At 39.1% G+C, this 13,575-nt stretch overlaps 2 protein-coding genes across 2 annotated transcripts; one reads left to right on the top strand and one right to left on the bottom strand.

Moving 5' to 3' along the window:
• Window positions 1–529: 529 nt before the first annotated feature.
• LOC110895308 lies at window positions 530–1,229 on the bottom strand. Its single transcript, XM_022142596.2, has one exon. It carries the CDS (start codon window positions 1,134–1,136, stop codon window positions 720–722), a length of 417 nt encoding a protein of 138 aa, XP_021998288.1. The 5' UTR covers window positions 1,137–1,229; the 3' UTR covers window positions 530–719.
• A 6,972-nt stretch (window positions 1,230–8,201) lies between these two features.
• LOC110895307 (RAP domain-containing protein, chloroplastic) lies at window positions 8,202–11,209 on the top strand. Its single transcript, XM_022142595.2, has 4 exons — window positions 8,202–8,391; window positions 8,783–10,701; window positions 10,779–10,861; window positions 10,952–11,209. The coding sequence occupies exons 2-4, from the start codon at window positions 8,928–8,930 to the stop codon at window positions 11,027–11,029; spliced, it is 1,935 nt and encodes a 644-aa protein (XP_021998287.1). The 5' UTR covers window positions 8,202–8,391; window positions 8,783–8,927; the 3' UTR covers window positions 11,030–11,209.
• The last annotated feature ends 2,366 nt before the right edge of the window (window positions 11,210–13,575 follow it).

The following is a 13,575-nucleotide window of genomic DNA, read 5'->3' as shown; positions in this document are numbered from 1 at the left end:
AGTGGTTTTCAAATACCAGATTGGGATTGCTTAGCTCAAACAATATATTATTCATGGTCTATCTAACAGTGAAATAAGTTGCTTTCAATAACTTGATTATCTGCTTCCGCTCTACTACTTCTACTTATAAACACAAGCATAAACGGTTTAACTAACTAAATACACAAATCCCACACACAACTTAAAAACATATATTCGCCGCCTTCAATCATCGAAAAACAAGTTTCTCAACTTTCCCATATTTGTTGATCAACTCAACATGTATTCATTCTTCCTTTCTACTAGCTAAACTAAACCATGAAATCCCATTGCTCATCAATCAAACTCCCAACAAGAAAACCGCGATCACGACATCTTAACCTACCAGCACCCAAAAATCATTCTTGCAACAAACCATATGCTTACACCTAAAAATTGATATTCAATTCTATCACTAATCTCTCAAACAACTTCACTTTTCAACCTTAACAAACTCCAAATTCAACAACAACAAATTTAATCACAAACTACACATTCAAAACATTAGCAATTCAAACCTCCATAACCATAACTAACATTAAAAACAAATGTTTATAATAAACCGAACACAATACACAAAATGTGGCACAACTTATCAACCAACTCAATAAGTCATCCATCCAATTATTATATCCATTTCATCTAAAACAAAAACCCTATAACAACTTCTTAACCTAAAAAAAAGCATCTGCAAATAACATTCATTGAATACTATTATTAATAATCTTCCTCCTAGCCAAAAACCTAGCAATCGGAGGCGTAACCGCAATAGTGATCGGAACTCTTACCGGAAACAGCGCTTTATTACACAGCACCGCCAGCGCCAGAGCTCCGCCGCTGGACGCCGCCAGTTCCGCCGTCCGGTTCCTCGGCTTTGCCACGTCAGCGGTGGTGGTTTGGGGATCTAGTTGTTCTTCTTTTGGACCGGCCATACCGACTTTTTCTAGTACGGATTCGAGTTGTTTGAAGCGGACTTTTTCGAGTACGGATTCGACGTCGACGTTGTTTTTTATGGCGATGTATAGGCCGCTGATGCTTGCGGCGGAGACGGAGCAGTGGACGACTAAGGCTACTTTGCCGTATTTTTTGAGAAGCTCGCGGAAGCGACCGCCGGCCATTGGTGGTTGAAGGTTGAAGGTTAAAGGTTGAAAGTTGAAATGGGATCAGGGTTTTTTGATAGGGGTTTGTCTTGAGGAAGAAGAAGGGTTGTCTGGAAGTGTCTACATGAAGAAATGTTGTTGGGCTGGGTTGGCTTTAGCTGGGCTGAGCTGGGCTGGGCTGGGTTCTAAAAATGTAAATATTTGAAACATGTCATGAAATCTTCCTTCGAGTCTATATCAATCAAGACATTTAAAATAACGATCATTATCGGTTATATAGCGGTCATTAGTGCCGATAATAATGGTTCCGCTATTTGACACCGCTGTTTTGAAAGACCCGATAACTGCTATATCACCAGTATTGACTGCTTAGGTAAGATTAACTGTAATCATGGGATATGAATCGTGATTGTTAGGTTAGATTACGATCTATGGTTGTAAATTATATGACTAACCATAGTGGCATCGCACCCCTTGCCACATGGGCTTTTTAACATCACGTACATCACCCCACAAGTGTCATTAGTATGCGTCAAAGATCGATTGCCAAGCCCTTCACGAGTTCACAGACGGTAAAGGTTGGAAATGGTGGTGGGTCACACACACATAGATTTAATATATCTTAGTTAAATGCATCGGGATAGTTAAGGGTTGAGATAGTTAAAGCTTTGTTACCTTTGTGGCAGTGACGTGACACTTTAACACTCCCTTCCATGTTAAACCACAACGCCGAATCTAAAGGATATATTACTTGTGTAACAATGTAACACTTACTAAAGGGTAAATTACTTTTTGAGTCCCTGTGTTTTATGGATTTTAACTAGTTGAGTGCAAAAGTAAAAAGTTTAACGACCAGAGTCCCCATAAGCATTTTCTTTAACCATTTAAGTCCAAATTTCTAACTCCATCCACCAAGTTTGTTAACTACAAGGGTAATTTGGTCATTTACACACAAAGTACAAGTCTTATATACACAAGAGTATAAAGAACAAGTCTTTAATGCATAAATATTTTAATATTATATATAAAATAAATTATATATATTGTTATACACCAGCGCACCACCACCATCCCCACCGCGCCTCCACCACTATCACCACCTTTCGTTGACCGTCAACCACTAGTCACCGCCTGTAAGTTTCGATTGAGTTACTCCGATACGAAGTAATAGAGATCCGAGCTCCGATCTGGTTATTTTACCGTCATTATCGGTGTCGATGAGACAGAACGCCTGAGTTAACTCGTATTGTAACTCATCGGAAGATATTTCGTGAGATTGCGTCGGTAAAACGCTAGTCGGAGTTGTAGTTTCGTTTGATTTTGAATCCAATTTGTGGTGGTTACTGGACTCCAGCGAATCAGACGACGTCGTATTTGGCAAATCGAACGATGAAGATTGAGATCTGGAAACTGTGCTGGTATTGTTAGAGTTATCGAAAGATAATTCACGTGAATTTTCCGGTAAAACGCTAGTCGGAGTAACAACTCCGTTTGATTTGGATTTCGATCAGTGACTAGACTCCGACGAGATAGACGACGTGGTAACGGAGGAACCGAACGACGACGCTTGAGATCTGGAAAGTGTGTTGCGCTTTTTGGATCTGAAGAGGTTGTGAGGGTTGATTTTTGCGGTGAGTTTCTTGATCGGAATGGTTGATGATGATTAAGAAGATGAAGATGATAATGGAGATTGATGATGAAAAGTGTGAGGAAGATGAAGGTGGTTATATGGCGGTGTTAATGGTGGTCTAGAGATTGAAAGAAAGATGAGAGGGAGAGATGAAGGTGAGATTTTAGAGAGAGAAATAGATAAGGGATATAAGAGAGACATAATTTTTTTTATTTTTTAATTATAAGGGTATTTTGGTCATTTAACAATACTTAACCAAAAAATTCTAACAGTGTTAGAAATTTGGACTCAAATGGTTAAAGAAAATACTTATGGGACTCAGGTCGTTAAACTTTTTGCTTTTGGACTCAACTAGTTAAAACTCATAAAACACATGGACTCAAAAAGTAATTTACCCCTTACTAAATTACTAAATGACTGGTGAATAATATTGTATCATTATAATTAGATTCTGGCGTATTTTGTTTTTCTTCTGATAACTTTTAAGATATGATGTTATATAAGATTCTAAGTATAGCGTTGTGATGTGCTTCTTTTATCTACGTCTTGATATATTTTTTTTAAATCGAGTTGTGAGTAATAATGTACATTTAGTTGAAATACAACGCCCATATGATCAAAGTTGTCGCGCACTTTAGTTTTTTTTCTTTATATTAAGTTATGCCATTTACCTTTTTCGTTGTTATTTTAGTATGTAACATTTAGAATAAACTTTGCGAAATGCTTATTTATATATATTCAACAACAAAAAAAAATTGAACGGGTCAAATACAATTGTTTTTTTTTGTTGTTTACTATGACGAACCAAACTAATACCGTTTGAATAACATCGTTATCACTATCGTATTAGTTTTTTTTATAGTTTTCTCGACTTGGTGTCTAAAATTCGTTGCAAACATAGTTGCATGAACAAGAGAGTAATTTTTTTGTACCGTAGGCTATAATGAGTGTTGGTGCGGCAACAGTGTCGTGATGAACCAAGTTTGTTTTTATTGTTTTTGATTGATGTAAAACACATGTCGATATCTTGTTGGGCATATATCTTTATGTTGTTATACCTGTTAGGGGTTAATTTTTATTACTTATGGATCACATATCCTTAGACCAGCCTGGATCACGGTTCCTTAATAATTGATGCAGGAAGTCTGAGGATCACGGATCCTTATTATTTCACAACTTCACTAACAATTGTGCTTTGTATTTTCATGTGGTGGTATGCAGGTCATGGACGGTATGGACTAAGTCATGGCGGGAATCTCGGTCCACATTCGTTGAAGATGTTGCACGTGTGGAATTGGTTCAACATAAACTAGCTTGGACGTGGTCACCCATCTTTTTCGGACTTAGTTGTATTTCCTTTTAAAGGTGTTGATCAAGTGTATAGATATACAGAAGGCTATTAGCAGAAGCACACACATACTCTCGAATACACATTCACATTAGCAAACATTGTACCACACCTGATCAACTTCCGAAGTTGTAAACACTTTTGTTCAATACACTTGACAGTGATAGTTTTCACTATCCGAGGTTTTTTTTGCCGGAGATCTCATAAAGATCAAGGGCTTTTTCCTCATACAAATTTTTGTGTTCATTGTTCATAACATTTCACATTTGATCATTCATTTATTTTACATACAAACACACTACCTCACAAAATCAGATTTGGTTACATTATACTTTGTTTGATTTTTTACCAAAACAACACCGAATGTCAGTTTCATACCGATACTGTAATGAACCAAACCTAACCGTTGTGGAGCACATAAATCCCAATGGTTATTATATAATTTGTATTCACATTATTTTTAAAATTTAAAATATTGTTTAAATAGTTTTGGTTCTGAACTTTGTATTCACATTGACCTATATATTAAAAACAGTAAGGAATAAACAGTAGGAATGAAAAGTAATAAAATATATTCAAAATAGAATGAAATTAACAATAATAAAAATAGAATTGTATACTAATAATAGATAAACATAATGAACGGTATATTTTTTATGGTTTTTTTGTATTTGTTATTTAGTGGTTTTTTACATGTGTTATGTGGTTCTTTTGTATATCTTAGACTGTGGGGTATGGTGGGACGTGAGTTGGGGGCATGGTGCGCCACATGGAGTATGAGGCACCCAAGACCAAAAGCCAATTTCAAAGGGGTATGGTGGGGCGTCGTTGGGGTGGCGTGGGAAAAAAGCCAATTTCAAAGGGCTAGTGCTCTTGGCCAACGAGGTTCCGCCATGTCATGTTCGTAGACCCGCCCAACGCCCGGGCTGAAACCCCCGCCCAAGGGGCCACGCCAAAACCCAAGCCCACCCGGGGTGGTGACGTGGGCGTTTGTACCCAACCCACGCCCCATACCCCATAATCTTATGTAACTTGCGTTTGTTTTTTATCGATGTAATTCACGTGTCAGTATTTTTTTATCATATCAAGATTTTTTTTCTCTATGGGTTGCCGTAATGAGTGTATTTTTTATATGTGTTATTTAGTGGTTTTTTACATGTGTTATGTGGTTCTCTTGTATATCTTAGATCGTGGGGTATGGTGGGGCGTGAGTTGGGGGCATGGCGCGCCACGTGGAGTATGGGGCACCCAAGACCAAAAGCCAATTCCAAAGGGGTATGGTGGGGTGGCGTGGAAAAAAAAGCCAATTTCAAAGGGCTAGTGCTCTTGGCCAACGAGGTTCCGCCATGTCATGTTCGTAGCCCCGCCCAACACCCGGGCTGAAACCCCCGCCCAAGGGGCCACGCCGAAACCCAAGCCCATCCGGGGTGGTGACGTGGGCGTTTGTACTCAACCCACACCCCAACCCCCGCCCCATACCCCATAGTCTTATGTAACTTGCGTTTGTTTTTTATCGATGTAATTCACGTGTCAGTATTTTTTATAATATCAAGATTTTTTTTCTTTATGGGTTGCTGTAATGTGTGTAGGTGACGTAACAAAACAAACTGATACCGATCAAATTCTCGCTTTGTTGGTATATTTTTGGTCATATCATGATTTTTTTTCTCTATTGTTTGCTATAACGAGTGTTAGTACCGTAATTAAACGAACTGATACCCACCCACCGCGCAACGCGCGGATTTAATAACACTAGTTCACCTATATATTAAAAAGAGAATGGGAATGAACAGTAATATAATAAATAAATATTAAAAATAGTCTTGAATGAAAACTAATAAAAATAGAAATGAATGAATAGTATTGGGTATCGGTGTCAAATTTATCAAACTGAGTGTATTTTTGGTATCCGTTCGGCATCGATATTCATCGGGTTTTACCCTCAAATATCGGTGCCGTATCAGTACGGACCGTATCAAGCCGTACTGTACCAGATATATTCTATTCGGTACCGGTACCCATTTTTGGGGATTTCAGTAACGGTATTTTCGGTACCGGTTGGTACCGAGCTCATCAAATCCTGTAGCAACGTAGCAATGCAAGTAATTGCACAGTTTAGATTAAGTAAAATTGTATTTCGTTTGAATGAGGGTTTATGTACACAACAACTTATTTTGCTTTTTTTTTTTGTCTTTTTACGTAATGAATGAATTGTAGCATGTAAAATTAACTTGGATATTTAGATTATTTATGAGAAAATCGTATTAAATCCTGTAATCAAACCGGTATCGTATCGGTACCAAATTTACTATACCAAATCATTTTCCGTACCAATTTGGTACCCAACTTTTGGCGTTTTCAGAATCGTTACTTTCGGTTCAACACCGGTCTAGCACCATACCTATATTTATTGATTTTTACCTTCAAATACCATACCTTATTGTACCGAGCATTTTCGGTGCCGGTACCTAATTTCGATGATTTTCCGGATCGGTACTTTCGGTGCTGTTACAGGCACCGAGCTCATCCATATTTTAACGTGTTAACACCGCAATAACTGAACTGAAAACAACCGAATTTACAACGTGTAGGACATGTGGGTCCTATTATTATATATTAGGTTATTTAAAATCGTTTTTTTGGACGGATTGATTTTTCTTTTCACAATATTTTTATTTATGTTTTGATATTCAGTATCTGCTTGCCGTTACTGACACGCGTTTTGCAGTCATTGGGTCCCCGCCATAACGCGCGGGCAGAAATTTAACTAGTTGAATTAAAATCAGTAAGGAATGAACAGTAGGAATGAAAAGTAATAAAATATATTCAAAACAGAATGGAATTAACAATAATAAAAATAGAATTGAATGAATGGTATCGGGTACCGGTGCCGGTATTAAATTTATCAAACCAAGTGTATTTTCGGTACCGGTTCAGCACCGGTATTCATCGGTTTTAACCCTCAAATATCGGTGCCGTACCAGTACCGACCGGCACCGTACAATGTATATTCGGTACCCACTTTTGGGGATTTCGGTTACGGTATTTTCGGTACCGGTTGGTACCAAGCTCATCAAATCCTGTAGCAACATAGCAATGCAAGTAATTGCACCGTTTAGATTACTTTTCATACACACAGTAAGTAAACTGTATTTCGTTTGAATGAGGTTTTATATACACAACAACTTATTTTGCTTTATTTTTTGTCTTTCTCTGTAATGAATGCATTGTAGCATATAAAATTAACTTGGATATTTAGATTATTGATGAGCAATTGTATCAAATCTTGTAATCAAACCGGTATCGTATCGGTACCAAATTTACTATACCAAATCATTTCGGTATTGTACCGAGCATTTTCGGTACCGGTACCTAATTTCGATGATTTTCTGGATTGGTACTTTCGTTGCCGTTATCGGTACCGAGCTCATCCATATTTTAATGCGTCAGCACCGTAATAACTGAGCACCGTAATAACTGAACTGAAAACAACCGAATTTTCAACATGTAGGACGTGTGGGTCCTATTATTATATATTAGATTATTTAAAATCGTTTTTTTTTTCACGACATTTTTATTTATGTTTTGATATTCGGTATCTGCTTGCCGTTACTGACACGTGTTTTGCAGTCATTGGATCCCCACCGCAATGCGCGGGCGGAAAATCTAACTAGTTATTTTTAAATTTAAATATTAGTTAAATAGTTTTGGTAGTGAAGTAGACTAGTTACCACCAAATTTCCCTTTTGAGTACAATAAAATAAAATAATACGTAGTTAATCTAATTAACATTTTTTTAATGGTCAATAGAATCAATCTCAAGCATTTTCAGAGCATCCATCAGACCAAATAGAGTATTCTTAGAGTAACCGAGTTCACCACCAATGCCGTGGAAAACCCGGTAACCCACCCGTCCATAGACATGACGGTGAAATTACCAGTAAAACTCATTTGGCTCAAAAATCGAACTCAGGTTTCCATAGACTTGCCCACCAGTCTTACTGCAACAAGTGAAAATGCAACTCATATCATTGCCCACTAGTACCTTGCTCAACACCAAGGGGACCTCCTATAATTAACCTTTTTACTTTGAAGATTTTGAGCCCCAATAGTGATAACTTGAGGGTCTTGACTGGCAATAGTGATAACTTGAGGCTGTTTACAATCGAAGTAGCAACACAACCCAACACACAACGTTATCTCACCCTCTCCAACTCTGTCCAACACCAACCGCCGGCGATTGCTCTCCGACCAGAGGCGGCTCACGGTTGCGCTCCTCCGACATCAATTTTCAGGTAATCATAAATCTCAAAATTTTATACCTTTATTGTTAAAATTTGGGGACATGTCATGTGGGAATTTCTAGTTATTGATGAAATTATGTCCAATATCTGTTGGTTCACCATAAACCTTAATCTTTCATATGCAAATTGGGTGATTCATCTTCTATGATGTTATCTCATTTGGTTTAAACTTTAAAATATGGTTGATTATACCAATATTAATCACTTTCGGTCAGGTGATATTTGTTAATATTCCTTCTGATGGACCAAGATACTTAGGATATTATTGGATAAAACATTAATTATGGAAAATGAAACTTTTAATTTGTGATTTTTACAAGCTAAATCAGATTAAAAATGCCTATAAGTTGTTTGTAAAATGTTTTATTGTTTTCATGTGCAGTGTAATGCCGCTACTCTAGTTCATCCGTATGTTAATTTAGTTACACATCGAATCATCATTATATCTCGTGATATTCGTACATAAGTTGTGGATTTATTCGTTCTGGTTTCATAGTCAGACCAGAGAAGGAAGCTTAATCTTGTAGATGAATATGTTAAATTCACCAATTTCGGGACCAGGACCTTGTCCTAGAGATATTTTATGCACGAAGCCACTCTTATGCTTGAACTCAGTTAGAAGAACCGTTGTCCCCATACGGTTTAATGATTCAGTTTTTTCGTTCCTTAACCAAAGAATCTACCATCTTTCAAGAAAGACTTGTTATCGTGTTGGTGTTAAAGATTTTCGCGTCATAAAAGTGGTTGATGATGATGATGACAATGACGGTGAAGAAGGTGAACATGTAGAGTCGAATTTGGATTGGAAAGGGGAATTTCTAGGAGAGGTCGATACTCTTCCTCCGAATAAGAAAAAACAAAAAGAAAAGTCGGAATTACTCGAAGAAACCGACTCTACGGATTGGTGTGTACGCGCAAGGAAGTCTGCACTCAGGTCTATTCAAACCCGAGGTCTGACTAGCGCTATGGAAGATCTTGTGACTGCTAAACGAAAGAAGAAGAAAAAGAAGAAGAAGTCGATTGTTAACAAGCAAAAGCCCGCCACTAAAGACTTAGATTTTGAATCTGACGGTGAAGAAGCTGAACTGACTATCGAAAACTTTATGGATGATGCGGATGAGCTTAAAGCGCGTATGAGCACGCTTGCAGGCGGGATGTTTATAGAAAAGAAGGAGAAAACCATGGAAGCTTTCGTTCAGAAGCTATCGCAGTTCCCGGTCAGTGGGGCAACTAACCGTATGAAAGAGATTAATTTAAACAGAGAAATGGTTGAAGCGCAAACGGCGGATGAAGTATTGGAGGTGACGTCGGAAATGATACTGGCGGTCGGGAAAGGGTTGAGTCCTTCACCGTTATCTCCACTAAATCTCGCCACCGCAATCCACCGTATTGCGAAGAACATGGAGAAGGTTTCAATGACGAGGAGTCACAGGCTCGCGTTTGCGCGGCGTAGGGAGATGTGTATGCTTGTAGGCATGGCCATGATGGCCCTTCCGGAATGTTCCGCTCAAGGCGTCTCAAACATCGCGTGGGCCCTGTCCAAGATCGGCGGTGAGCTTCTTTACCTGTCTGAGATGGATAGAGTGGCGGAGGTGGCGTTGACAAAGGTTGACCAACTCAATTCACAGAACGTTGCTAATATTGCTGGCGCGTTTGCCTCTATGCAGCATGCTGCGCCGGACCTGTTTTCCGAACTATCAAAACGCGCTTCGGGTATCATTAACACGTTTCAAGAACAAGAACTTGCTCAGCTGTTATGGGCTTTTGCTTCTCTCTTTGAGCCCGCAGACTCTTTATTTGCTTCTCTTGATGAGCATACGTCAAATCTCAACAACCCGTCAACCATTGAGGATACCGTTCTCAATTTCAACAGGGATCAACTTGGAAACATATCGTGGTCTTGCGCGGTTCTTGGTCAACTGAATCGGGACTTTTTTTCGTACATTTGGAACACCCTTAGCGATTTCGAGGAGCAACGTATTCTAGAGCAGTATCGGGAGGATATAATGTTTGCTACGCAGGTCCAGCTCGTGAACCAGTGTTTGAAGCTCGAGTACCCACAATTGTCATTGTCACTTAAAAGCGAGATAGAGGACAAAATAATTCGTGCAGGAAGAACTACACGGTTTAATCAAAAGATCACCTCTTCGTTTCAGAAAGAAGTCGGTCGTCTTCTTGTTGGGACGGGTCTTGATTGGACGAGAGAATACGTTGTGGACGGGTACACCTTGGATGCCGCTTTGGTTCATCAAAAAGTTGCGTTGGAGATCGACGGGCCATCACATTTCTCGAGAAATTTAGGTCTGTTTTTTTCCTTAATCGTTATCTTTTCGTACCTTTGCAGTATTATCAACCGGAATCGATTCTTTTGTTTTCAGGAAAGCCTTTAGGACATACGGTGCTGAAACGTCGCTATCTTGAAGCTGCGGGTTGGAAGCTTGTGTCGGTATCTCACCAAAAAGTGAGTTCTTTCGTCGCCTTAACGTCTCCTTATTCCATTTTCCAACGCTTCGGGTTAAATATATTTTATTTTATGTTGTGCTGTCTGTAGTGGGAAGAACTTGAAGGGAGTCATGAGCAGCTGGACTACCTTAGAGAAATTCTTGAACTCTGCAAGAAGTATGATTGATGGGTGCTACAAACATGAGTTGGAACAAGCCTTTGGTTTCTTTCTACATATGTGTCTAGAGGAAGTATATGTATGTATAGTGGTTTTAGGCCAATGGGATATCAAACAATTGGAATGGAATGTTTGTGGCATTCCTATTATTATTAATATGAAATTATGAGGTAGTTCTGAAATTCTATATATACCTTTCATTTGGTTCCAAAGTATTTTAGAGCATTCACAACCCACCCACCCTAATCACTACTACTTTAAAAAAAAACAAAAAATTAATAGGGGTGAACAATGTCTCCCCAAATATACAGATGATATCATGTTCACATTTTTCAAATGGTCAACGCTTGCATAAACATGAGATAACCAATGATGGTTGTTGAGACAGTATTTATAATTGTTCATGCATAATCTAGTGTCACTCACACTACTTGGTGCAGTGTTCGGATGTTAAGGTTTTGTCTGTATGACTAGTGTTGTTTGTATGGTTCATCTATGCATTTTCCCCACAAGACTGTGTTGAACAAGTCCACATAGTCAGTCATGTGTTGTCAAATGGTCTGTAACCCTGATCACTAACTGACGCAAATTGATTAAAGTCGCCCTATAAGTTTATATCTATGTTAATTCAAGCTTAATTCCAAAATTACGATTTTGACAAAAGCTGATCTGAAACTACACTTTGGTGAGGATTGATTGACCAAATTGGCTTACAATTTTTTTTTTTTAATAAATCTACTTCAATATCATTCCACACGAAAAAGGGCAATTACAACGCAATGACAGGTAGTCGGGCAACAAGTTGTGGTTTCAAATCATCGATTGCATTTCAATTAGTGTTTTTAAACTTCAAATTTTATATGGAAAGTGATCAGACTCGTTTTGGTGAATTTAGAGACTAACAGGTTGTGGGCTTGAAATTGATTCAACAGGACTTAAATACTTCTTGGGCATTTAGACGTGACCAAAATGTAGAAAAAAAAAACCGGTTTTAGAATCGAAACCGGGGAAAAAACCGAAACCGGTTTTTTTAGCCGGTTTTTTTTATAACCGAACCGGCGATTTTTGACCGGTTACTATTCTTAATCTGAAAAATCGGTTAATAACCGAAACCGGTTTTAAAAAACCGTTTTTTTTTTTTTGGCAAAAACCGGTTAAAAACCGGTCCCAACCGGTTACACCGGTTATTGTTTTGGACTTGAAAAACCGGTTAGTAACCGAAACCGGTTATAAAAAAAACCAGTTTTTGTTTTGGGTGAAAAAAACCGGTTCGGTTAATAACCGAAACTGATTTTTGAAAAAACCGATTTGTACACCTCTACCAAAATATCTATAAGTTGGTTTAGAATGACTAGAGCTAAACAGATCATATGGATTGTAAATTGATAATTATTAGGGTGTACGGGGCGTTCTCGGGGAGGTGATTCGGTGAGGGGTTTCCTCGATCGGGAACACCGCCGCCATCACCGCGGGGTCCCGATTCGGGGTGGGTTTTGGGTGTGGGTTCACCGAGTGAAAAGGCACGACAATTGAGGAACGGTCGGATTTTATAAAAAAAAAAATCACTTTTTTTAAACTAATATAAATAACCATTTCATTCTCACCATTTTTTTATACTCAAACCATCTCATTCTCACACATTTTTTAAACTCTCCAACCACACCCACTTCACTTTTTATTTTTTATACTCTCCAACCAAACCCCCTTCACTTTTTATTTTTTATACACCGAGCAATGGAGAACCGACCCCGCGAGGCCAAGAAAAAAACTAAGGGACGGGTCTCGAAACCGTCTCGAGATGGTTCGAGCGGTGCAAATGCTCAACCACAACCCCTTTCGGATACACTTCACAACCCCCGTTTTTTTTTCCAACAACCTACAACACACCCCTCGTTTTACAACACCCAACAACCCAATTTCGGCTATTTTCAAAATTTGTTATCAATGGACGCTCCTCCTCAATCCCCCGCCTTCGACCCATATGCTTTTCGTTCTCCACAAGTTCCTTCTACACGAGGAAATGTCGAACGTCCTCTACCTATTTACGACGACGAGGACGAGGAGGTAGTGCCCGAAACTCAAAATTTGGGCGACGGCGAAGATTTCCAAGCGGTTTTCAACACATCGAGGCGTGGGAGGTCGTTCGAAGACACGAGAAATGGGCCCAAGTCCCATTGATGGGTGAGGAAGGTGAAGGTTCGGCACATAAAAGAAAGCCCGTTGACGTGGACCTTTCGATACCGGATATGAACGAAGATCCCTCGCCACAAAGAGCACAACGGCGAGACAAGCGTCAAGCTACATCGTCCGAGGGAAGCTCGGCCGAGTTGGCGGCACAATTCAAAGTGTACACCGCCATGAAAGAAGCGAAGCAAGCGGTAGAATTGGAGGCGATCGAATTGAGGAAAAAAAGAGAGTCGGAGGCTCGCGAGCTCATATCGGCACAACTCGAGACGATGAAAAACTACAATTACGATCGAGATATGAAAACATTCCTTAAGCCGCACGACGATGTTCCGCCAAGTATGTATGTTGCCGATCATCCTCGCCCGAAA

Source organism: Helianthus annuus, chromosome 12, assembly GCF_002127325.2.
Source record: "Helianthus annuus cultivar XRQ/B chromosome 12, HanXRQr2.0-SUNRISE, whole genome shotgun sequence".
Classification (NCBI taxonomy): domain Eukaryota; kingdom Viridiplantae; phylum Streptophyta; class Magnoliopsida; order Asterales; family Asteraceae; genus Helianthus; species Helianthus annuus.
Note: the sequence above shows the minus strand (reverse complement) of the source record. Positions and strands in the feature narration are given on the sequence as shown.

Coding starts and splice junctions, on each gene's coding strand:
- LOC110895308 (XM_022142596.2), bottom strand. CDS start 1,136: ATGGCCGGCGGTCGCTTCCGCGAGCTTCTCAAAAAATACGGCAAAGTA.
- LOC110895307 (XM_022142595.2), top strand. CDS start 8,928: ATGAATATGTTAAATTCACCAATTTCGGGACCAGGACCTTGTCCTAGA. Junction 10,702..10,778: donor ACATTTCTCGAGAAATTTAG/GTCTGTTTTTTT, acceptor TTTTGTTTTCAG/GAAAGCCTTTAGGACATACG. Junction 10,862..10,951: donor TGTCGGTATCTCACCAAAAA/GTGAGTTCTTTC, acceptor TGCTGTCTGTAG/TGGGAAGAACTTGAAGGGAG.